The sequence below is a fragment of the Zonotrichia leucophrys genome, chromosome 8 (assembly GCF_028769735.1).
Source record: "Zonotrichia leucophrys gambelii isolate GWCS_2022_RI chromosome 8, RI_Zleu_2.0, whole genome shotgun sequence".
NCBI lineage: Eukaryota > Metazoa > Chordata > Aves > Passeriformes > Passerellidae > Zonotrichia > Zonotrichia leucophrys.
Window position 1 is genome coordinate 15,177,540 of NC_088178.1, and position 25,563 is coordinate 15,203,102.

General features: G+C 38.3%; 1 protein-coding gene across 2 annotated transcripts; it reads right to left on the reverse strand.

Annotated features, from left to right (window-relative positions):
• Nucleotides 1-1,332: 1,332 nt before the first annotated feature.
• On the reverse strand, nucleotides 1,333-24,421 carry ZNF326 (zinc finger protein 326). Of its 2 annotated transcripts, XM_064719535.1 has the most exons (13): nucleotides 24,282-24,421; nucleotides 23,714-23,788; nucleotides 17,794-17,920; nucleotides 15,341-15,746; nucleotides 12,520-12,718; nucleotides 10,770-10,804; nucleotides 9,818-9,905; nucleotides 7,470-7,584; nucleotides 6,328-6,475; nucleotides 5,906-6,005; nucleotides 4,598-4,728; nucleotides 3,599-3,694; nucleotides 1,333-2,143 (listed from the first exon to the last, which is right to left on the reverse strand). In XM_064719535.1, the coding sequence occupies exons 1-13, from the start codon at nucleotides 24,295-24,297 to the stop codon at nucleotides 1,982-1,984; spliced, it is 1,698 nt and encodes a 565-aa protein (XP_064575605.1). In that variant the 5' UTR covers nucleotides 24,298-24,421; the 3' UTR covers nucleotides 1,333-1,981. The 2 variants fall into 2 exon arrangements, with proteins under 2 accessions (XP_064575605.1, XP_064575606.1); XM_064719536.1 differs by lacking the exon at nucleotides 23,714-23,788 and having other exon boundaries at nucleotides 24,282-24,408.
• Nucleotides 24,422-25,563: the final 1,142 nt, after the last annotated feature.

Below are 25,563 nucleotides of genomic sequence, written 5' to 3' on the forward strand. Positions count from 1 at the left end.
TTAAGAAATTAAACAGATGCTGTATTACTCATTTTTACATTTAGGTCAGAACAGACTTCACTGCTAAATTCCATGTAACATTCTAATCCTCTCACATGATTTGAGGGACTTCACTGCAGGCTTTTGACTCAAGAGGATGTGGGATTTAGCAAGGGTAGGAGAGATCCAACTCCCTGCTTGCTAGGGGCATTCCTTACAATAAAGTTTCTCCCTACAATCTTAAATCTGAGTGGGTGAGGACTTCAATTAGTAGGAAAACCAACTGAAGAAAAGCTCTGGATCCTCTATTTTAGGGCTACTTCAAAAGAGCAGAAGACATTCTAGAAGCTGAAAAATACATTTAAAGAAAAGCTTAATTTTTTTTGCAGAAGTCTGATAATCAGACAAGAAGAAGAAAATGTAAGCTTCTATTCAGCAAGCTGAAAACTGATTTCACTGTAGAGACACAGCAACAGTTTGGAACACGTGTTCTAGAGTCCACGAGGAAGATATCCAGGGTAAACAGGAACGAAGATGGTTAAGTCTCCATATCTCCCACATTCTTAACTGTAACAAAAACAGGAAAAGCCAAAGCAAGAGAATCTACAGGCTTGTTTCAAGATTTCAATCCTTCACACAGCATGAAATCAAACCAAGTATTACACAAGTACAATACTAATCATCCTAGAGTTATACTGTGCAGCAAAAAATAATTGTAGGTAAAAACCCTAGTGCATTTTGGCTGCAATATACATAAGAGCTGGCATATATGGCAATTATTCCCTGTGAACAAATTGCAAGGATTAGTGCCCATATTTCTTACTACTCTACTGGCTACCTTGCAAGTTCAACCCTAAAGGAAACAAAACCACAAAACTACACGTAGCATTTGTCAACACTGCTCAGAGCAAAAAGATTGAGGTAGACAGAATGTGAGACAAGCTGTATGTACTCTTCAGCACAACTATAAACCAAATACACCATTCAGTCCTATGAAAGACTAAAAATGCATCAAGATGTTTCCAGCAGAAATAAAAAAAGCATTAGTATCATCATGCAAGTCAAAAACTCTGCCACTCCTGTATAATGTGAATCACCACCTGAAACATTCCATACCATTTCACTACTCAGATAAGAGGCACCAAACCTCCTCTACTGATTCCACTCAAGACCCTAAAAAGTTATACAGCTCATGCTGTTAATTCCTAAGATAGAGAAGAGTACACCACATGTAAACACACAGAAAGCACACTTTCCCCAGGCCCAAGTACTTACCTGTCCTGGCAGGTGGACTCTGAATATATAAAAACTCAGCAATAAATGAGTCACTTAAGATGCAACTACAAACTTCAATGATAGTATCAATCAAGATTTAATTTGAAACCAGTTTAGTAGTCAGCATGGGGAAATTTTTGAAATACTTAAACTACAGACATTTAAAACAGTAATACTTCTTATGTATTTTATTGCTACAAACTGGTACATCTTATCACAAAAAGCTACAAGGCATATTATAAACACATACTCTATTATACAGAGTGCAATGCAGTCCTCCAAACAGCCACACTCAACAGCACAATTTTTGAAGTTACTCATCTTGTACTATGAGGTAAATATTTATAAGCTTACACCATAAAGCTTTTAAAATATTTACCCCACAGACCCATCCTCCTTTTCAACTGATTAGACCAGAAGTTATCATATCCAACTTTCAGTACACACACCAAAAAAATAGGATGCTTAAAAAAATATACAACACAATGTTTTGATCAGCTTTAACAGTCAGTTTTCTATAAAAAGCTCAACTAAAATAGTCTTAATTTCATTTTAACAAAATCAGAAACACAGAGGAATTATATAAACAAGTTCTCCATGGAATGGAATGCATGCATATCGTGGGGAACCTTCAGATCCATTTGAGACTATTAAAAAGTCAGAGCCACTTTAGAGCAGAAATAAAAAGCTGGTTTGCCCCCACTAATTTATTTTCATTTTCTTGCAGTTAGTTATCTTCAGTGTGGTCTAAAGTGAAGTCAGTTTGTTCTTCAGTTTCTTCCTCCTCTTCTTCCTCCTCTTCCTCACCCTCAGCTGGCTCATCAGCTTTTTCTTCTTCTTCCGTTTGCTGCTCCTGAGCCTGATCATTAATTTCAAAAGGATTTTCACCCTGAAGGAGAAGATTGAAAACAAACACTTTGCTATTTATTTTAAATATAAAATCATACTCATCATTTCAGTGAATGAAAGGGGCAGCCACTAAGAAATGCTACATTGCTTTATTTTAATAATTGTGGATTTTTAGCAAGAAAATCAAAACACATTGGATTTAAAACTAGCAACACCACATCTTTATGCACACAGGAAACTGGGAACCCAAGAAACTCTTTTAATGAAAGTGGACATGGCACTGTGAAAAAGCCAAGTATGCTAACTGAACTACTTCAGTTTCAGTTAATTCTACATTTGAATAAGGATGAAATATTTGCACAATCAGGAGCCAGATACATCTCCTTGAGCAGGTCCTGCTGAAAGTGTATTAAGTTCAGTCCACTACAGAAATCACCAGTGGTAGGCACTGTGAAAACATCATGGTCTCCTTGTGAAGACAATCTTGCAAATTTTTCTCTCCTCAGTTTCTGAACTGATGAATGGCAAATTTCCATTCTCCCTTTTGCCGGTCTCTCGCTAGGGGGCTGTATTGGACAAGGCACACCAGGCATAAGGAACTGGGAAGAGGTGGCTGGAAACACCAGCAGATATTCCAGGCTCTGCTCTCTGGCCATCTGCAACCTTCCCTTAACAGATCCACAACAGTTGTCTGAGACTGATTCACACACCCATCCATACATAATTTTTCAGGACACAACTAATTTGACATTTTAAATCACAATTAACTTGGGCACTGGCTCCTACCTTGCCATATTTCCAAAAGACAGTATTGCTTTGTCTGCAGGAGTCTTACTGTTATGCCACAGGCAGAGTCAGAAACCAATTAAAGGTAATCCAGAAATAGCTAACAACAGTACAACAGTATTACACAGTCACTTAGCTAAGTAAGTGACCCAGCAGAAAAAACTTTCCATTTTGCTAAAATGAATTCACCTGTTTCTCAGGCCACATATCTACAACACAGGCTTCCATGCCTTTTAAATTCTCTCATCTTATCAACTACTGTTGCAAGCTTTTGTTTTTGTCATGAACCCTAAAAATTTTGAAGAATAAAAAGCAGCTGAGTAGTGTGCACACTATATTTCAGTACAAACCCACATGCTGGAGCTTTTGCTCTAAATGTGAAGATGGAAGTAGATTATGTTTTGTGCTCTGCAGTTAACATTACAGATAAAGACACTGCTGATGTTTGCCTGAAGTTTGTTTTGGTTTCTTTTTTATTAGAGAATCCAATTAAAAATTGCCTAGATACAAGTTTTAAATGACAACCAAAAGTTGGTGAATCTGGAGGTGGTTATTTTTGTTGCAAAATAATTTATCTGAGACAATGATTTTTGACTGGCAAAATACATTAAAATATATTAAATCTGTGAGCTATCTATAAGACAGAGATTAAACTCTAACAACATGGAGAAAATGGCAAACAATTATTTTCTTTTCATTTGCATCATACCTTCACATACAGCTCATATCGTGCCTTGACAATAGGATTATTCAAGATGCTGGTGGCAGTAAGAACACTCTCCCTTTTTATTTGTTCTCTGTAGGCCTAGGAAACAAATTTGACAGTGCATAATTATCACATTCCTATAACAACTGCCACATGAACTTGAATTCATGGTCAGTTTCTGTACATAAAATAATGAACATACTACAGTGTGAACTGCTTGCTCTTAGTACATAAGCCCAAACTAACTAACCAATTAGGTTTAATTGTGTTTACATCTTGTTACTTTAGCTTAATCAAAAGATGGATCTTGCTTATATAAGGGACTACAACCTGTTATCTGTTCTCATCTACAGACAACATCCAGGCTTCTCCATCACAGTCTAACATATTGTTGAAGGTGATCCTGCTCATTTTCATGGTCCCTTACAATTCAAAACATTCCACAATATCCCACAATCAGAGAAGCTCATATGAAAAAAACCCGTAACTTTGGCAATCTTGCTTACTATCATGCTCATGCTACTCTTTCAACCCTTCTACCAGCCCTATAAAGTTTATCACTATAAATTTTAACAGGGACAAATACAACACAACTGCTAATTCTAAGCTGCTCTCAGCTGTCTTCAAATTAAAAAGACCATGGCCAAGAAAAGAGACAGTATGTCTATCTTGCTAGAAACTCATGTGTTTTGCTTTTCAATCTGAGTAATAAAATGTTTCCAATACTTAAACTCTGTAAAGCAAATCCTCATCAAATGAAGAAGTCATTTCTAGTAACTTTCTCATGATTTTCTACTGGCAGCTATTAAGCACACCAATATTTCATTAGCTGGGGTGCTTAAGTGCTGGCTGCTTGCTGAGGTGTTAAACTTACAAAGTGCATTAAGGACATTACAGCTTTCTAGAGAACAAGCCACATCAACAAGAACTTAGAAATTACTTACACCAAGAGCTGTAACACTTTTCACCTATTTTTCTTAATAATAATATATCATATCTTACTTGTTTTCCTTTTGTGTGATCAGGAGATTTTAAGTGTTGCTGAACAGAACTGTGCAATGCAGGAACATAGACACTGCAAGCACTGCAGTGAACAGTCTCAACTTTCATCATATGGTCATCAGCTGTAACCCCTGTCAAAGAAGATGCAACAAATCATTAACACAAAATATGTTACTTTAGGTAACTGGAAAAGCAGCCTGTTTGTTTTTTACCCAAAAATTTAAGAGCTCTTGGTTGTTAAACACGTCAAACTAAACCACTGAGGAATATTCACCTAAATTAGGCTCTCTGAGGGCAATACTGGAAGAGGAAGTTTTTCACTTCAACACTCCACCTCTTCACAGACTACATATGAGACCCAGGCAAAGCACAAAAATAGCATTGATTTTTCCATCAACAATAGCCAATATCCTTAAAAATACACATTTTGATACAGGAAACAAAGCTTGACTGAAGTAACTGCACTTACTTTACCCCTTATAAAACCTAATTTACTTCCTTGCCCTCCCTCACCATCAGGAAGAGGCACATGAATCCAACTCCTCCTGTAATTTTAAGTATTAGCTTGGTAATAGAACATTCTCATCACAAAGGAAAAAAGGCATTCCAGTACTTAAGGAAAGTACAAAAGAATTTGGGATTGATAAAATGTTGCCTATATTTTTAAGTAGTTTTTAGTATTTAAGTTCAAGTTAGGTAATACTGCAATAGTTATTGCTAAAATAAAGATGTCTCATTTGGTTGTAGGCCATATTCTGAAATCCCTCAAGCAAAGAAGGGGAGGATATGGCACAGCAAGGCAGGGACACATTAATTGCTCCAGAAAACTGCCTGTAAGACAGCTAAGGGGAAAAAAAAATATTCCAGGCCAAGATGCATCTTGGGTAATCAAAAAATGCTCCAGCTCCTCCTTTTGGCACTGTCCCTCCAAACAGCAACTCTATTTGCACTTCTCCAAATCCTTGTATTTGACCACTGTCACCTTATTGCTTTATTACACTCTATCTACTGCATCCACCTGCTGTCACTCCTCATGCCTTATACTGAACAAGACTGTGGCAGAGCCCAAAAAATTTTTTGTCAGGTACCCAGCAGGATGTTCTCACCTTCTGACAAGGCTACCTGGATACCCAACAAACAAGGACTGCCATCTCCTGCTGGGCTTACATTCCACATGGGATCAGAAACAGAGCAAGGAATCTCAACCAGGTACAGAAAAGATGTGAAAACTAACTGGTTTGATGAATTTTATCAAATTCAAAGAAGAATGAAAGGAGTAACAGACCAGGAGAGCTCCAAATTACTCACCTTCCATTATATCTTTTTCAGCAGCTTGGGAATTCTCTGTTTGGTTACTTGTCTGTTGCTTACGCATTGCTGTCTTCTTGAATTTATTCACCATACACTCCTACAAAGGGAAAAAAATTGTAAATACCTGTGATGTACAATTGTTTAGCATTCCAATATTAACCCAGATATTGAAAATTCTTTACAACAAAGAGTAAACAATTGCTATTACTTCTTAAGTAACTACTTTCAACTGTAAAAGTAACAGTACTTTAGAGACTTTGGAATTGCTTCATTTGCTTGAACTTGCAGTAGTATGTGCTGCACCTAAAGTCATCTACAAAATTATTAAAGGTAAGTAAAGTGTATTTTGAAAATAAATGGTAAATTGTAACTATATTCTTACGTAGAAGTATTATACAGATCAAAACTAGCTGTCTTACATGAAGAAATTCCATCACTACTTTGTCAAATTTTGTTTGCTTCTGGATGTGATCCAACGTCTCCTGGTGAGCTGCACTCTCCAGATGTGACTCAATTTCTTTTTCTTCAAACGTTCGAAACTTGCAAAATGAGCAAGTAAATGCCATTCTATCAAGAGAAATATATTAAATACTACTATTAAAACTCTTCAAAACAACGACACTTGACAAACCCAATGAGAAAGGGAACAGGAAAAGTGTTCTTTGAAGCAGCCTAACTGAAAAAGAAATAAATTTAAAACAAAAACCACTAGAGTTTTTCCTTTACAAAGGGTAAGTGCCACATGAATCAAATATAAATTAGGCCAGTGTCAGAGTAACAAATTATCTATTCAGGAGACAAAAACTGCTGAAATCACAAGCCAGGGATTTAAAAGCCATATGATTCTGTGAGTTCATCTTTTGCAGTATGTCTCATAGGCACAGAATCATAGTCCAGCCAGGCCATGAATTCCTAATTGTAATTAGAAGAATTCATTTAAAGCTCATTTTCCCTACAGTAAGCTATATAATCTTTAAATATAAACTCCTCAGTACAATGAGGAACAGTCACTAATCACTAGCTAGGATCATATACTGCACTGACATTGAACAGTTTTGTAAGGTGCAGCCACTGGGCAAGACTAAGAAAGTTACAAACCTATGCACTTATTTTTGCTACAAAACAGCTGACCAGAGATACACACACATATATATAAAACTGAAATAAAACCAATTTCTAACAGCTTTTTAAGTCAGCATGAACATATACTTCAAAAGCAGTACCATTCTAATCTGCTTCTGAAGAGTGCACTGATGCACTTGTAGGGGAAAAGGGGTTAGTAAATTTTGGATTTTCTGATATAACAGTGGTCCAGTGAAACACCCAGGCTAAGCCACTGAATTTGGGTGCCAGGTTTTGGCTGGAGGTTTTTTCTTTATTTGGGTTAGCTTTTTGCTTTTGCTGAGGAGTGGGAGCAGTTGAGGGGTGTAGAAGGAGATGGGTTTTTTCCATCATTTCTTTCTTGCATTTTATTTTCCTAATCTCAGTCCAAAGGAAAAAAACATGTTCTTAGAGAGGCATTAAGGGCAAGAAAAATACTGTACACATCACAGAAACAAACCTGTATCCATCACCATATTTTTCACTGTTTTTTTCTCTTCTGCGCCTTTGCTTCTCTCTTCTGGCCTCAATCCGCCGCTTTTCTTCTTCCTCACTTTTAACTTCTCCTTTGCCATCTTAACATACAATTGAAGGATTAAAAACCAAATTCAAAACAAATAAACAACAGCAGAAGTACCTATCTCCTCCACAAACACTTCAAAATGCAGAGAAAGTCCCTGTAACAAAATGGTTTGATGGCTTTCTTAAATGTTCTGAAAGTTTTGCTTCCTTGTCCTCCTCTAGAGACCACCAATTTAAACACCTGCTTTCAACTTTGCAGCTAAGGTTTTACACTCTAGTTTACAATCATATAAGAAATTCTCAGTTAAAGCAACTCCTTCCCTGTTGTGCCTAGCTATTAAAGGCCTCTTCAAGTATGTGACCAGAAAAAGTTAACTGGAAAGACACAGAGAAAAACACATGGTTTAAAACTCTCCCATATTTTCAGAGCACCACTGCTACAGTCCCCTTACAAAAAAGGAAACTACCTAAAGGCTGTCTCTTCTACTGAGAAGGCAGTTCTCAAAAGTGAAAGCAAATATTCTCATAAATGAGACAAGACAGTGTTGCTTCAAGATATGGTACCCAATATTCCACAACTTTATTATTTTTACCCACTAAACTTCACTTGTGTTCACAGAAAAATATCCTGAAGATTTTCAGCCAAAGAAATAAACCAGTTAATGGAGGTGGGGACGAGGAGAGACAAAGACAGACAGATTCACCAAACAACAAAGAACCCAAGCAGACCTTCAGGGAAGAACTTGATTAAATTACTACCTAGCATGTAAGTAAAAGTGTCAATGAGTAAATGAACAGAATTTATTCTACAACATTTAAGACTTCTACAGACATTCAATTTTTGCATAAGTGCACTTATGTTTGTCTTTCCTATGTCTGCTTTAGTGGTCTTTGGACAAAGAGAAACAATTACAATATTATCCAGTGGGTAGTTTTAGACCAAAAAGAAGAGGACCACTTCATTTTCTTTAACAGATCAACCTTTGAAGAGAGGTCAGCCTCCAGGACATCTACCTCCATCCAAACAGCAACAGAAAGGAACGTACAACAGCATCACGCACAAACACCAAGACGGCAAAACATTCTGTGGATCAAGTGTCACTGAATACTAAAAAAATCTTCTAGACTAACAGCTCCTGATTATCCCAAGGTCTACCATTTTGTAGCAAAGAGTTTCAAAATTTACTGTCATCCAGAGAGGAGAAAAACTCCTGTCCATGAGACTATTAAAAAAAAAAATCAAATTGAAAACAAAAAACCACCTACCTACCCATAGAAGAAATTCCCATACTGATCTCAGGATTTAAATTTCATTTAGTGCATTACCACTAACCCTAGAAATATTCAAAGGACCACTTGTTTAACTGCTGTAATAACCATCTGGTATGATATTCTGTGCTGTGAAATGGCCTCTATTTTGACTCTCAAGCTCATAAACTGAAGTGCCTGTCCTGTGAGAAGCTGGGGAATAGAGACCTGAATTTATATATAAACTAAAAACTCCCTCTTTCCTTCAGTGCATTTATGCAAACTTTTAAAACAAAAAGAAACTCACACAATTTAAAAATAAACTCAAAATATTTACTATTATTTCAAGAAAATAAACACTCATTTGGCTGCAAACTTCCAGCCCTCCTTGCCCTCAAATGAGACTATGCCATATGCAATAGGGCAGCATACAAGGAAAGGGGGACTAAAAGCAATTTCAGCCTTATCACTGGATTTCTTTTTCTATGTGTCTGGAATCACTACAGTTCATACACACTTGAACTGACTTTTGTAAACTAATAATAAACCTGTTTCATTAAAACTGTACATGAAACAGACCCTGCATTCCTGATAGCAGCTCTCCAACATAACTGAATCCACTTGATTAAAAGTGACTCACCTAGGGTTTAAGGGTGAGGTTGATCAGCTAGTGGGATAAATAATAGGATATGGGTGAGGAACCAGTGGGATGAACAACATTCAATGCAATGGAATGGTAGCAGGTAAAGAAAACCACTTTTTTTTCACAAAAATAAAAAAAAAGGCAAACAGCAACATACTAAAATGATCAGAGAGCAGAGACACAGTAAGCATGAAAAAACCAAACAAGTTATAGATGGGTATTACAAACAACCATATTTCCACAGTCTAAATTTTTAAACTCTTTAAACAAAAACCAGGCAGCCATGCTACCAAATAACTAGTAAAGGTCATAAATACAGGCTTACAAAATGTAATCTCTCAAAGTCTCAAACAGAATACCTACAACACCTTACCTGACAAAGCAAACTGACTTACCTCCAAAAGTCTGATAACCAAGATCATAAGCATCTCTTGTGAAGTCTTCATATATAACAACTGCACCACTTGTATCAACTTCAATTTCCTAATAAAGTCAAATCCATAAATTAAAAAACCCATTCTAAATCCAGAAAGGCAGTGTAATTTACATTATTTCCAATTACCTGTTACTTGCTATTTTTTAAATATGACAACAAAAGAAAGTGAATATCTTGTAGAAATCCATGTACAAACATTTCTAGCTCTGCATTCCTCCATAATGCCTTACTAAACTATCTTCACAATCAAAATAGTTTCCTATATAAATATTTTGACTTCCAATCCAATCTTTTACTTAGTTGAGAAGGTGTTAATACCCTCACTCAAAAAGAAGGGAAATGCCATTCCAGTCCTGCACTATTAAACCAGGATATATATAGACACATGCTTAGCTTACTACTAACATTCTCACATAGTGCTGCAACTGATCTGTCTGAAGGAAAGGACCAATCTTCCCATCCTACCAGAGAATACCTTTTAACACTGATTCTTTTTCATTTACCCTCTCTCCTTGATGTGTCTTATGACTTAGCCATTCCTCCTCACTTCTGTTTAGTGATCTCCCTTGTACCCACCCAAGCAGGTCACAGCTGCATGAGCTCAAGCTGTCTACCTGTGGCAATATGAGAAGTGTTCATAATGCTCTTGTGCATTACATGAACAGGTAGGGTCTACCAATACACCTTAAAATTCACTTTCCAGGCTATCTGCACAAGCTACATCTTTCACTCAAAATCAACTGCCAGCAAAATAAGGCAGCTTTAGATAAAAATCCCAAAATCATGTTCAGAAAAACTTATCTAGTTTAATGTTCAATTTGGTAACTCTAGTTTAAGAATTGTGTGTCTTCAGGTATGCTATGCAAACTTCTCAAAGAATCAAAACATTTTCCAGTTCTGGGAATCTTTACCTCTACAGTGGAATCCTGGTAAGATGTCTTCGTGTCTATTAACATAAAATGAGAAACAATGCAAAAGTGCTGTCACTGACAATTCATTTTAAGACAATAAGATATTTAGGAAAAAAAATCAACTTTTTATGCAGGGAAGATTGTCTACATTTACAATTTATCATAGTTTAATAATAATGTAAAATCAGCTACCCTTAGAAATACAAACTAAACACTTTTAGAAGCAATCACCTGTATCTAATTCCAAAACAAGAATTTCAAGGTTGAAAGGACAATAGTATTTTGAGATATATTTTTATTCATACAATAGATACCAACTGCATCAAAGTTTCTGTTAGTTGTTACCCACTTTTTAGTTTTCAACTACATGATACTGCTTAGGTCTTTCAGTTCAAGTTTCAGAAACTGTGTTAAACTACTCAACATTTTCTTCCCCCTAATCTCAGAGCCAAGGACAGGCTGCATTCTTGCAGGCACTACATATATCCCACTTCCTAAAGTGACCCAAATATTATGTATCGGTCTTTGGATTGTGGAAATCAATGAAGGGGATGAAATAATAAATTAGAAGCATTATGCCTGAATGTAGCTTAGAAAGGAGAATCTACGAAAGTACTGAAAGAACTCAAATTTTAGAGACCCTTTTCATAACAACAAAGCTGATGAGACCACCAATAAAGCTCCCTATACAAAAGGCAGAGGAGTGTGTTCTATACAGCCAGTTCCTGAAATTGGTACAGTACTCTTGACATTACAGTTAAGGGAACAGTTATGTAATACACAATAATGTAACCAGAATAATTAAATCAAAACCAGAATTTATGCCTCAAAGTCTCTGCCAAGTCTGTGCATCTGCCTTGCAAGCTATGAGCTACATCAACTTTAAACTATTTTCATGGGTCATTTAAAGCCAAACTACATAAAACACTGCACATCAAAATTACAAGGAAATCACAAGCATAAAAACTAAAATCTGACTGCTGTACACACTTCACAAGATACAATACTTGAGTTTACATGCATTCAAAGCAAGTACTTTATTCAAACCTCACTAGTGGCTTTTTTCTCCAACTTAGACTGCAATATAAAATTTTAATATTAGAGTTGTAGAATATCTTTATGGAAGCTAAAGAAACCAAGCATCACTAATACAATTTGCAGTTTGTATTATGTTTATCTATCTCAGTTACAATTCTTCTTGTCATTAGAGCATTTCATTTACAAGTGGGAGCAATCTCTTTCTGCCTCTCATAAATTATTATGTAACAATTTTTGCCATTTATGCAGTTTCCCTCTTCTCTTCACCCACGCCTTGTATCTTTATTTTAACTGCACAGCAGCTGATGAGCTGCTTTTTATATCCAAAGAATGTGGACAGCAGGGCCCAGGCTCATGCAAGAGCACATTTTAGTATTTGTCAGGCATTGTCTCTTCAGACAACCTGAGCTCTGACATTATTTTTAGTGGTGAAAATTTGCCTCCGGGAAGTATCATAAAGTCTCAGTGTGATAATCTTCAATGGTACATATCTGAGCACATCAAAATATTCAGAATCATTTAGCAAAGTATCCTTGCAGTAGGAAAGTCAGATATGTAAATTCCTAAAATCCACTGTGGACTATTTGAAAGGTAGAAAACAAAGAATTACAAAACAGCACATACAGTCCTCTTTCTGAATATTTAAACTAAGTAATTTCTAATGAATAAAATCACTCATTTTAACTTAAAAATTTTGACACTTGCTACTTACTAGGTGACTTTTTCTGGCTCAGCTTCAAAACAGGCTTTGTCATTTTGGGTTTCTTGATAAATGTCCCACCAGGTTTGTTATATGGCTGTGGTATCATTTTTCTTTTTATTCCTCTTGCAGCAACTGCTGCAGGACTGGGTTTGTTATGATAGTCAACGACAATTCCAGGTCTGTGCATTCCGCCAAAGTCTCCCATATGCTGAAAATTTGTGAAATCAAGAGAAAGGTATTAGTATATGAAAGTAATGTCAACAAAACAGCTACTTGGTACAGTATGACTGTGACCTTAACTAAAATCTGTGTTCTAGAGCAAAACGTAGGAGGAAACTTAAGTTCCTGGTCTGATGTTTGTTTGTGCAATGGCTTTGTGGGTGTTTGTCCAGTAGAACTAATACTTATGTATAAACTGTGTTTCTGCTTATTCAGAACCATTGTCCAGGCAATGAACATATCTGTCATATCTCAGCCTAACATCTTGGCTCCTCTCTTCAGATTCTCTAGATAATGAATTCCATCTGGCTCAAAATAATAATAAAAAAAAATTTTAAAAAAATAGCTTTTACAAAAAAGTTTCCTTGTTTGCATCTTTAGCAAAATGATATAGTAGTGATCTGAAAACTGAGTGAAGAAAGTTGCCCCCTGTGGAATACTGATTAATTCAAGGAAGCCCATTCTTTCTTTTATCTATCTTTCCAGTATTCTCCAATTCAATAAAAAGCAGAATTTTTAAGTTGGGCCTGGATAGAGTGATACAAAAACAATGCAGCAATAGGAATGAAAATTCTATTGAAAGACTAAACCTTTCCACTACTTCTAAAATTACGTACAGTCATTTGTGGATACTTGTATATGAAAGTTACCACTCTGAAGACACAGAATAAATGAGTAATCTGAAGAGGGGAATTTAAGTAGCTGTAATATTTTCAAAAGTGCAAACATACTTCTTAATATTAACTTAATTACTTGATTAATAAAGGGCAGAAGAGAGCCCACAGACTGGATGAGTGACTTGGATAAGCAGAAATATATCTCTTTCCATGAGAAGAGAATTAGTATTACACTGTCAAAAGAACATAAAAATAAATTCAAAACCTTTAAGAAAAGCATGACTTTTTTAAAGCAAATTTTAAATGACAGACAGAATGTACCAAAACAGGCACTTTCCTTAGTCAGAAGTCCATGCACAAGATCTCCATGTTAATTTATTTAGCTGACAGCTATAGACTGCCTAGCAGGTACATTTACATCAGACACAAATTTGACATGAAGTACGCACTGGATAATTTCAAGTTCGGGTTTTTTTTAAACAGACAATCTACCTATTAAAGGTGCAATGCATTTTACATCTGGTAAGTAGTCTAGCCTTTACATTCTCCTTTATTACAGAAAAGACTAAAAGGATAAATTTCAAAAGCAAATGAAAAAAGAACTCAGTTGTAACTCTGCACAAAGCTTTCAGATCTACAGGAGTTCTGAAAGAATAGCATAAAGGCTTAAGAATGTAACATTTTCAGCTTCACAAGCAGAGAAATGAAGATTAGAATCTTTTTCTCATACCATGCTACATGCTAGCAAACAGCCATGTGCAAATCTGAGCTAAAAGTTGAATATGGCAACTACAATTCTCAAGAATGCTGCAAAGTAGACTTTCTGGAACAAAACCACCACACATGTTAAGCATATAAAAGACCCACTAAAAAATAATTTTCCTCTACACTTCAAGCTGTATAGTTTAAACTTAAAGAATGACTTCCCAAAGAAACACAGCACGCTCAGGAATTTTAAAAGGTAAGTTACACCTAGAGGCACAGGCAGGAAGGTGTTCACTGAATATTTTGTGCTTAAGAAAAAAATTGAAATTGGGATTATAAAACCAAGACAAAGGGACACCATCAACTCAAAGTTAGTATTTCTGTCAGGTTTGGGGTTTTTTTATTCTTTCCCCTAGGTCACTTAACATTAAGCATTACTTCCTCAAGCTGATCACTCTTTTGCAGACAATTAATCATGCTGTTTCCAGGACATATACTTTTTACATCCCATACTGGAAAGGAATCTGCTGAGAGGCACTTAGAATTTAAGTCTTCAAAACGAATACAAGTAAGAGGACTAGGCACACTGTGTAGAAATTAATTTCAGTTCTGCAAAAGGACCTGATTTCAAGTTGATGATGCCCCTTTAACCATGCTTCAATTCTGAGAAAGAATCACTGTAACTGCTAACCACTCACCTTTGCCATTTCCTCCCCATCACCCTTCCAGTAAACAAGTCAGAGTAAGAATTAAGTTTAAAAGAAGACTTGATGTTTGATAAACCATACTCAACATATTAAAGCATTAGCTCAACTTTTTCCTTTACATGAACCAAAAACTGCTCTAGCGTTCACAACCTGGGTTTTATTTTTTGCTTATACATTGCACCTTTAAGCTACTCAAAACTTCAAAAGACTTTGAATTCAACTTTCACAATATTCAAAAATTTCCCCACCAGCAGCAGAGATGCTAGTGTTGACAAGGAAAAATGAAAGTCCTTTTAATCCCTTTTAGACCAAACCTACTACTTTTATCTTCACCTTTCAAACAAAAGGAGAGATTTAACCAACCTTATCAACTAGTCTATTACTCAATACTTTCAGCAGAAAGAGGGACTGGGTTCTACTTGAAGACAGCTTCAAAGGGATAAACAACATTGTCAACCATGATCGTTTGCTTGGACAAAACCCCCACACTGTACTGAACAGTGCATTCATTTTAAAGCAGTGGTCTTGAAAGGGTTTAAAAGAGTGTCTAGTGAAAAGAATCTGAAAAGATTCTGTACTTACTCCTCGGCCTCGGCCTCTGCCTGTTGATGGTCCTCCAAAAGCATCATAGTTTCTGCTTCCAAATCCACTTTCAGGATAAGCAGGCGTTCCTCTCCCCCGAGAGCCTACAGGTGCAGGCTTCATATGGGGTGAAGAAAAACTGCTGTAGGAAGAGTAACTCTCTCTTCCTCTGTCCTCCATAAACCCAGGCCTCAATTTTGAACGGGAGTAAGGTGCTTCCCAGCTAGACCCGCCCTGGTTTCTACCTCCGAAAGAGTCAAGGCTATTCCGGTAGGAGTTGTCAAATCGACCACCATAACTACCTCCGAAGCGGCTTTGTTCGGGTTCATTATAACCATAGCCAGATCTGTACAGATCTCGCCCACCCAGAGAAGACCCGGAGTCGTAAGACTCATAAGGTCCAAACCTGGAAAAGTTGCACAGTGAGGAGAAAAAAAAGTAAGCTTACTAATGTTATACATTTCAAAAGACAAGTTAGCAGTTGACATTTATCAACTAAAATCAATTTATTACTATACTGATCTGTACAGTTGTGTTATTGATTAATCTTGATTAGGGCTGGGCAATTCACACTATGACCAGACAGAAAGCTATCTGAGCCATTTTGCTACAAACAATTCTAAAGTTCAGTATACCTGAACTTTGTTTACTTAAATTTTCAGCAACATTTATTTACTAAAACATTATTGGAGCCCAGCCCTAGTCTCACAAAAATAATCACCTGCAGACATTCAAAGTCTAGTCAAACTCCCCTTTCTTCAAAATCATACCCTCACAGTCCAACAGTTAAACAGCAGTTAAGAGGCAGCTTAGCTCTGAATCAAGAAAAAAAAAATGTTTTGGCTTTTTTAGTGGTACAGTTGTGAGTTCCAAGTATCCCACAGTTCTCATTTTAAAGGAAAAATACATATGCTCTTCTGTTCACATCTTTTCTTTCTGAAATTTTTTTCCCTGTAAAATTCAGTCTCACACTCAAAGAAGTTCATGGTCTTCAGTGTATCCAGCTTTCACTTGCAGACCATTAGGTCTAGCAACTCAAGATTCTGAAAGTTTCCCCAACGCATGCACAGCGGACACACAAAGAGTCCTTGGAATTTCAGAGTAAAGCAACAAGGAGCTACAATCTTCAGCTATTTATCAAGAGTTTGCTTTGCCTGGGACATGGGCAGTGTCAGGCTAGAAATCAATATCTGTAACTGCTTGGAAGAGAAACACATTAGTGTCCCTGCAGGGTTATAACAGGGTGATTGAGCAGGTGGGAAAGACAATCCCCTAACTGATACAATACAACCTACAAGAGACTCAACTTACTAACTGTATCTACAGCAAACTGAATGCCTTCATTTTAAAATCTGTTCATCTCAGAAGACTCAGGGATACACAGAAAATGACGCTAGAAAAAGTCCATGCATAACATCAGGTGACATAGCAAGCGACATTTTGGTGTCCAAGAAGTCATTCAACCTCTATCATATGCAGATTACTATATGGTAGGTACGGCTCACTCCTCAATCTCTGCTCAGACTTGTAAATCAATATTAACAGTCATTATTAAACAAGTCATACTTAACTAAAATGCTTTAAAGAACCGAGCAGCAAGACACAACACTTCTGCAGCCTCCCTCTTTAGTAGTGTCCTTCCCCAGTGGCACCACAGTGACTACAGACAGGAACCACACAATGATCTGGCAACAGCCAGACAAAAATTCAAGGATGCACAAAAGAAAACCATCAGATTATCTAAGTTTTCTTCGCATTTTATCTCCTCCAAGATAGAATCACTACTCTGAAAAGCATGCTTCTTTGAATGCAATTTTAAGACCTAAATCAAATCAGCTGCTCCCTATTGTTTTCATCTGAAAGAGCAAATGGTACCCTAGCATTAAATACACAACTTTCAGACCACTGCATGAGAATTTTTAGTTTTAGACTATTCCATCTTACAAAGCAGCACAGAACATGCACACAGTTTCAAGTGTAATCAGTACCTTCCAATGAAATAATCTGGACATGACTTTCAGATTCAATACCAAGACCACTTGAGCACTGCACATTTAAACCAAAGAACACATACCCTAAATGTTCCTTGAAAACGGAATGTTGATAGATTCAGTCTAAGACACTAAACCAATTGGGTCTAGTCTGGAATGTCAGAAATGGTGTGTCAGGCCAATCAGCTGCAAGTTGCTAGACAATACTGAAAAACAAAACTTTTGCTATTTTCTTTCAGACGCACTGTTCCGCTGTCAAACTTTTCCACAAAAATGCTGATTACTACAAGATCTAGCACTTACAGTTTAGTATTTGCCAGTATTTATCAAACATGAAGACTTAGAATGAAAGTGTTCATACAAAATCATAACAACATGCCTCAGGAACACTTAAGTTAGAAGAATGATTTAAACTTCAATTGGATTGGATCGATTCTTGGGACAACTGAAGGATTATTTTACCTGTTACCACCACCACCACCTCCTCCGCCTCCACCTCCATGACTCTCCATCCCATAGGATTGGTTAAGGTAAGAGTCCATGGATCGTGGGCCACCATAGCCTCCATGCCCATAATCCCGGTCCATGTCTAAAAAAAGAGCAGAAAAATGTTTATCAAGAAAGCAAGTGAGAATTCTTATTAAGTCATCTAGTTTAAATTCTTAAGTAAGAGGTTTAATCATTGCCACGGTGCTTACAAACAAAATACAGAATTGACAGTTGCAAACCAATTTTGACACTGTGATTAGAGAAGCCACGTGTCTTTGTCATCATCTGAGCACCTCTTGACTGGAATAAAGTTCCTCATTTTTTCCAATAGTAAGTAACTCAGGATTATTGTTCCATCAGCTGGAATCGTCATAAATTAAGCGAATTAAATGAAGATACCTGATGTAGAATATGTCTGAAGTTGCAGAGAATTATGACCACTTTCCAACCCTTTCATAATACAAAGAGCTCAGAGGCTCTCTGTATCCAGTGCTCCAAGAAACCTTCACTCTCATTGAGAGACTCTGGGTCAAGGTTACAAGCTGTCATGCTGCAGTGCAGGCTCTGGATATAGGCTAGAGTCGAACAAAAGAACTTCCTGACATCCAGCCAAACAAAAATCCACCCAAATCAGCACTGAGCTGCAGCAGCTCGCTAACTGCGCTAGGGTGCTGGCATTTCACAAACTGATGTCACTTCATGACATCTTCATCTCAGTATCCTGCAATGAAATCTGGCAAAAGAACCAACTTCCTCCTCAGCACTGGAAGGTCTATGTAAAAATTCTGGGCAAATAATCACTCAAATTCAAAGCACTAAAACAATGCTGCAGATTTGCATAACAATTATGATCCACTGTCTTCCTGTAATGTACACAATCTGCACCTCAGTGGCATTCTGGAGACCAAAACTGCTTCCCAACACCAAGGTTTGGGTAATACCAAGAAAACCTGGCAAGTCAAGATTCACAGAAAAAGTAACACAGAGAAGGAATACACAATGAACACAGGAAGGATAAAAATAAAACTAAGTAGCTGTTTAATCTGACAAGAGAGAGTATTTTATACATTTCAGTATCTCCACATGTAAACCACTGACTTTTCCAGGACAATTAGCTCCCCTGAAGTCATAAGAAGTTGTCCTATTTAAAGAAATACAGTAACTCTCTGTGCATTCATCTCATGAAAATAACTGCAGTGCTGAAAATATAAATTATATCCCATTTGTACCTAGTTCTTGTTAGCACCAAGTCACTGTCATTTACTTTCTTGTATCTGTCAACAATGAAAATTCTGCAAATTATATTAAGATGACTGTATCACTTTTACACAGATATTCTTAGCATGCCTGCACAGAGACTCCAACACACAAAGACCTACTGCTGATTTTTATTCTAATGATCACAGGTACTTTCTAAAAAAATTAAAGATAATACTTCTGGGAAAAGAAAAAAAAACTTCTAACACAGAAGTCACACTCTATCTTTTCATATTCTGAACATACAAGAAAGATTCAAAAACCAAAGCACAAAAAAACCATTTCAAAATACTAATCATGTAGCACCACCCATCATCAACTTAAATTGCAAAGAGTTACTGCAAAAAGAAACTGATGAGGCTTCTAATAAAAACATCTAATGCTCCTCTCTGGTGCTTCTGAATCATCTGCCACCTAATCCAATACATTATCCTCAAGACTGTATACATAAAGATGCAGAACAGCAAGAAGAGAAGATAGTCAAGAGAGTAAACTCAGTTGGACAGAAATTAAAATTGACCATGGGATAATTTAATCTCAGATCCAGGTTGTTAAGTTTTTTTAATACAGGACAACTTCAAATCAATCAAAAGACACTGACATTCTGAAAACTGATATACCTGACCTGAAAGCACCCAATAATTTACCTTACTTTCACTGGCTCCCTATTATCTACAGGCCCTAAGATGGCACAAAAATCAGTGAGGCTAAGAGTTGAGAACTGAATCATGTCATCCAACAAGGAAGAACACAACACTCTATCACGATCCCTGCCACTGCAATGCAATTCTACTACAGCACAGGAAGTAGGGACCAATGTTATGCATATGCCAGCAGTTCAGTACTGGAAAAACACAAAAACTTCCATATGTAAAGAACTCTTCCCAAAAATGGTTTAAAAAGCATCATTTTTAAATACGTATTTTAGTCTAAAATTTTTAGCATGAAAGCAAACACTAAAATACAATTTACAGTCACAGGATAACTTCTGACATCCACACTTGTTTAACACTCCTCACTCAGTTCATGTTATATAATATCAGCAGTCTTGCTATAGAGCTATGCCAACCCTAAATGCTCAAACCCTCAGACCCCTGCCTTCAGGACACCACCACCATCTCCCCCCTGACAGTGAACAATTCATTCATCCCTTTCCAGACTCACTGCCCTGCATTTACCTACATTATAACAGACTCACATTTGAAAATGGTTAACACAGGATACAAAAGGTACAAAGACATGAAGAGGGATGATGATTTCATCACTTGGATGATTTACTACAAGAAACTGGAGGGAGCAAATGAAATTTACAAGTAAAAATCTAAAGAAGGACCCAAGTCACTTTTCACAAAACAGACATACAAGTCCCAGAACCGAGTTACAAGCACTAAGTTACTAATGATTAACAGGGATTTAAGACAGAAATGGGATAAATCAACTGACAAGAAATTCACAGCATGTCAAACACAGACTATGCCTGGGAAAGTCCTCAAGCTGCAAACCAGGGAAGGCACATAAATATACCAGAGGAGTATTTGTACAATTTGTTCCCTGCCTCCAAACAGAGAGAGACTTACAGGACACTGGTGAGGTAGGGATAGACACTTTTGGCCTGATCTACTGAAGGTGACCTTATGATCTCCTTCCAACTATATCAATAACTGCTCCACACTGCTGATCAGTTAACCTAGCATTCCAACCACTGCCCTCCTGCTTCAGTCACCAGCTGCAAACTTCACCAAAGATTCCTACATTTTCTACTTCATGCCCAGAGCATGACAAAGAAACTGCATTCAACTTAACAAGTACAGTACTTCTTGAGGTATTAAACCTCCCTTTCAAACTATGTTCTTCAGACAGGCTTTATCCTAAAAGGGGGAAACATACAAGACAACAGTAAATATTCATTCAGATAAATGAAAACAGAAAGGACCTTAGTGTAGTAACTGGTGATAATCACTGTCACCACCAGTAGAGATACAGAGAAGTTGCCTGTCTGTGCAGACTAAATGTGAAATTGTTTCACATGCTGAGAGAACATGTATTTAAGCACCAGAGAAAAAACACCAGGAATTGCATCCTAGTGTCTCAAACCAAAAATTCAAAAGAGTAGTAGTTATTTAAGTTTAAATAGTAACTGCTTATCAAAGAAACCTTTGAAGAAATATTTTATCTGTGTATCTATGAAAACCACAGAATTAAAAAGAAATTAAAAAGCAGTGGTCCATATTTGCTCTTAAAGCTTAAAAACAGAGAGTGAGCCTCAGAGATGAAGGTATTATCAAAGCATCTGAAACAAAGAATTTATTAACAGAATAAATCAGGTTTTGGCATCTGCAGCTTCTTGCATAAATACCCTGTGGATCAATGAGCCATTGAACCTAAGTAGGAAAATAGAAGAACTTGCAAAGAACTATCTGGTTTTAAACTTCTAGATTGTATTGAACTTGTATTGAAAAGAGGGGAGAAGAGCTACGTCAAAGGTGAAAATAATATATTAACTCTAAATGTATAAAAGAATGGTATACTAAAACACAAGTTTAATTTAAAAATTAAAATGTTAACGTATATGTATTTCTTCAGATTAATAAAGAAAAAAAAAGAAGCCATATTTGGTGGAGAGAGCTTTTAAAACAGCTGCAAAATAAATCTCAATAGCCAGTAAAGAAAAATCAAATTTTCCAAAGGAAAAGAATTACAAAGTAAACCAACAGTAGGTAAGACTCAGATCCTCTTGGTACAAAGAACTCAATTTTTAAAAAAAAGCTTTAGAGCAGAGAACTTTGAAATCATATTCACAGCATAAAGACAAGGAATCATTTTAAACAGTGTGCTCCACGTGAAGCAGATGAAAGGCTAAGAAAATGAGAAAGACCTTGCAAAATAAATGATAAATTAAAAAAGCTAAATGTTGACAACCAGAAGCTTAAGGGTCTGTTGTGCAATAGGAAGCAGTAATTTTTCCAGGCACATTACATTTTCATAACACCATGTGTATGTTGTTAGCATCACAACTTTGTCATTAGGCCATTCCCCCTCCCAGACTAAAAGGACAACAGCTCCAGTAACTAAAATATTAACATGAATATTTAATAATATTTGTGCTAACAACACTAAAAATTTATTCCAAAAGACCTGTCAACTCTGGGCTCAAACTGAGCCATCAGGAAGGGACAATGGTGCAATTACAGGAGTCATGAGACATACAACTGAAAGTGCTTCCCACTGGCTGAAAGTTTCCAACAGGAAGAATCCTGCCAAGAGCTCAAATGAAATCTAGGCAAAGATGAGAATTCCCAACATCCACCCTGTGCTGCCTGACTTCTGAGCCCCACAAAACAGCCTTCAGTCCCCACTGCAGAACCTGGGTAAAGCAACTTTTATGCATGCCTTGCTCATGTACATACAGCGTATAAACAGTCATGGTAAAAAGTTTCAAGCTGCATACATCATAATTAAACTTTTGTAATAATTACAAATAACACAAAGCTTAATTAACACAATGAAAACTATTATTACAGAGGTACATGAAAGGAACACTCTAATTGTACAATACACATTTGATTAGTTAGTTCCCCTACAATCAATGAGCCTGGATTAACTTTAATATTTGTATAATCAGATCTCAGAAAAGCAAGTTCTGGTAGTTACAGTGAATATTCCAATAAGATACTTAAACTAGCACTTAAGAATAACCTTTCATTCTAAAAATCAAGTGCATATTTAATTAGTACTCAATACAGAAGATGAAAACACGGGGCAATATATTTATTTATTCACTACTTATTAATTTTACTATGCAAAAAGATAAACACAAAATAATATTATTGGCGAGAAAAAAGCTAAGACTCGAGAAATGTGTAACAAAATTATTATATTGCAATCAAAGACGCATGTGTAATTCAACGTGTTATATGGAAATAACAGCCAGCAGGAGTGTCAAGAGAAGCAACAGCAAGCACTTGACAGGATCTGTAAACACGGCTTGGATACAGTATCAGTAAAGCTTTATATTAAGATCCTTTTAACACTTGCTTGTATGGTGGCAAGAGATGTCAAAACATTTCTTGAGTCTTTTCTGAAATCATAACTTTAATCATTCTATCAAACTATGGGCACTCCTTTTTTTTTTTACATAGTATTTTTAACAGTGCAAAAAAAAAAAAGAGGTAGCTTTTGGTCTTGGCTTTACGTGTTTTTTCTATACTCCTTTCCAAACTGTTAGTTAAAGTAAACTTTAAGGGGGCAAAAAGTAAATAAAACCCAAGCAATTACAGGTTCTGGTTTATGTAAAAAAGGAAAATATCCTTTCTTTTCAACAAAAATAATACTCTAAGAATATACTGATTTATGTAAAAAAAAGCATCACCTTAAGAAGTCTGCATTTCTACCCCACCCCCCCCCATCCCCACTCCTTTATCTCACAATTTTTCATTTGGAACGTGCAGTTCATGTTGACATGCCCAAGATGAAAATCAAGTCTCACTCCCAGACAGTTACAACTCCTCCAGGAAACAACATGAGCACTTAAACCATGTCACGCACTTTAAAAAACCCGTTTCCTTTTTTGTTTTTGTTAACACTGATTGCTCAGCCCCAACTCTTTTTACAGGTTAGACGTATTTATAGCTCATACCTGAGACTGACCCACTGGGCATGTTCACACCACAATGCATGGGGGTATCTGGGAATCTCCAATCTCTGTCTTCAGCTGGAGAGGATGGGTCAGTGAGAATGACTTAGTGCTTAGCAAGAGCTGGAGGGGAGAGACAGGGAGCCGCACCAAGAGGCGGCTCTCTCTCCTGTCGGATCTCCAGGCTCCTGACACGACCCCCTCAAAGAGCTCGCCCCGAGCTCCCCCCGGCTCTGCCCGCGCCCCCCGCCCGCCGCCGCCCCCTCGCCCCCCGCTCGCCCCGCGCCCCCAGGGCGCCGAGCTGCCCGCGGAGCGCCGCCCCCGCCCGCGCTGCCCGCCCGCCCGCGCCGCCCCCGGGGAGGGCCCTCCTCCCGCGCTGCCCTCCCGCCGCCGGCCGCCGCCGCAGCTCCCCCAGCCCGGCAGTGGCGGCGGGGGAGGAGGACGAGGACGTGGGTGAGGGGGGCTCCGTCCTGCGCGTAACAAAGCGGTCGCTGCCATTTTGAGTCACGGCTGGGCCCCGCGGCGGCAGCGCCGGCCGGGCCCTGCCCGTGCAGCGGGGGAGCGCCCTCACCTTCCCCGTAGTCCATGGCGGCGGCGGCGGGCGCTGCTGGCGGGAAGGTGGCGGCGGCTCCGGCGGCTCCCAATGGCGCCCTCCACCACAACGAGGCGAGGCGGGACCCGCGCGCTGCACGCACCGCCACGGCGCGCGGCGATTGGCTCGGCCGGCGCGTCACGTGACTGGGCCGGCGGGCCCGCCGCGGACGGCGCCGCGCACGGGTCCTGGCTCCGGGTCACGAGGGAGGCTGCGCGGCGGCCATTTTGAGCCCTGGCAGCCGCCATTTTGTGTTCTGGCGGCGGGCCCTGTCCTGCTTGAGGTCGCTGCAGGACGAGGAGTGGCGAGACATCCACACCATCACCCTCACACACCCGCCCAGCGGGCTCTGATGAAGGGGTTCAGAGTGCGCTCCACTGAAGTCAGGCAGAGCCTGGCGGGACTGAGCCCTCGATGGCACCCCTGCAGATGCAGTGCCCTGTCCATGGACCCGGCCAGTTCCCAGTGTGAGCCGCTGCTGTGTTACGCAAACCTAGCGGCTTTGTGAAATAAACCCGTTTGTTTAAGAAATGCCCTCTGTGATGCCCCCTTTGATGGACCTAACACCACCAGTTTACCTAACAAAGAAATTCTTTACTGCCTGGATTATGTCACACTGTCTAGTGTGAGGTGTTCCTGCTCTTGGGGGGGTTGAGGGTTGGGACTAGATGACCTTTTATATCCTTTCCAACCCCTTAACATTGTATGATTCAATGATTCTGTGATGCATCAGCCTCCAGCCAAAGTATTTTGTGTCTGTAACAGGCTGCACTGTAACACCCAAAATGGCTGATGTTAAACACGGACTTCATTTGAGGTTAGTTGTAAGGTAACACTGTGCTCCTTTATGCAGCCAAAAGATTTGAAGAAACAGACTTCATCGAGACACACGATCATACAAAAAATCCTCAACTACTTGTGTGAAGATCATATGAGGAATATGCCACTCCTTAGAGTTTTATACAACCCTGAAAGAAACAAAAAAAAGGGGGGGGGGGGGCGGAAGAAAAAAGCAGAATAAAAAACATATGAGATGGTAATGAGCAGATCTGGTACATAAAACCTGGGAAAATGTCTCTGAGGACAGGCTGTGGGTGAGCTCTCAGGCTGTATAAGCAAGCAAAGCCACTCTCTCATGGGGTTTGACTTGCCGGGGAATCAGGGCTTCCTTCACTCTTGGGCGGCCGTAGCAGTTTCTCGCCATCCGCAGAGTGACAAAAGCCCCACTGCAGGCCCGCACGATTTGAGTCACCGCGGTGAA

What these genes read in the sequence shown, in the direction of transcription:
- ZNF326 (XM_064719535.1), bottom strand. An exon ending in TGGTTATCAGACTTTTGGAG is followed by an intron (nt 7,585 to 9,817) that starts GTAAGTCAGTTT and finishes TTGTATGTTAAG; the next exon opens with ATGGCAAAGGAGAAGTTAAA. An exon ending in TGAAAAAGATATAATGGAAG is followed by an intron (nt 4,729 to 5,905) that starts GTGAGTAATTTG and finishes CTTCTTTGACAG; the next exon opens with GGGTTACAGCTGATGACCAT.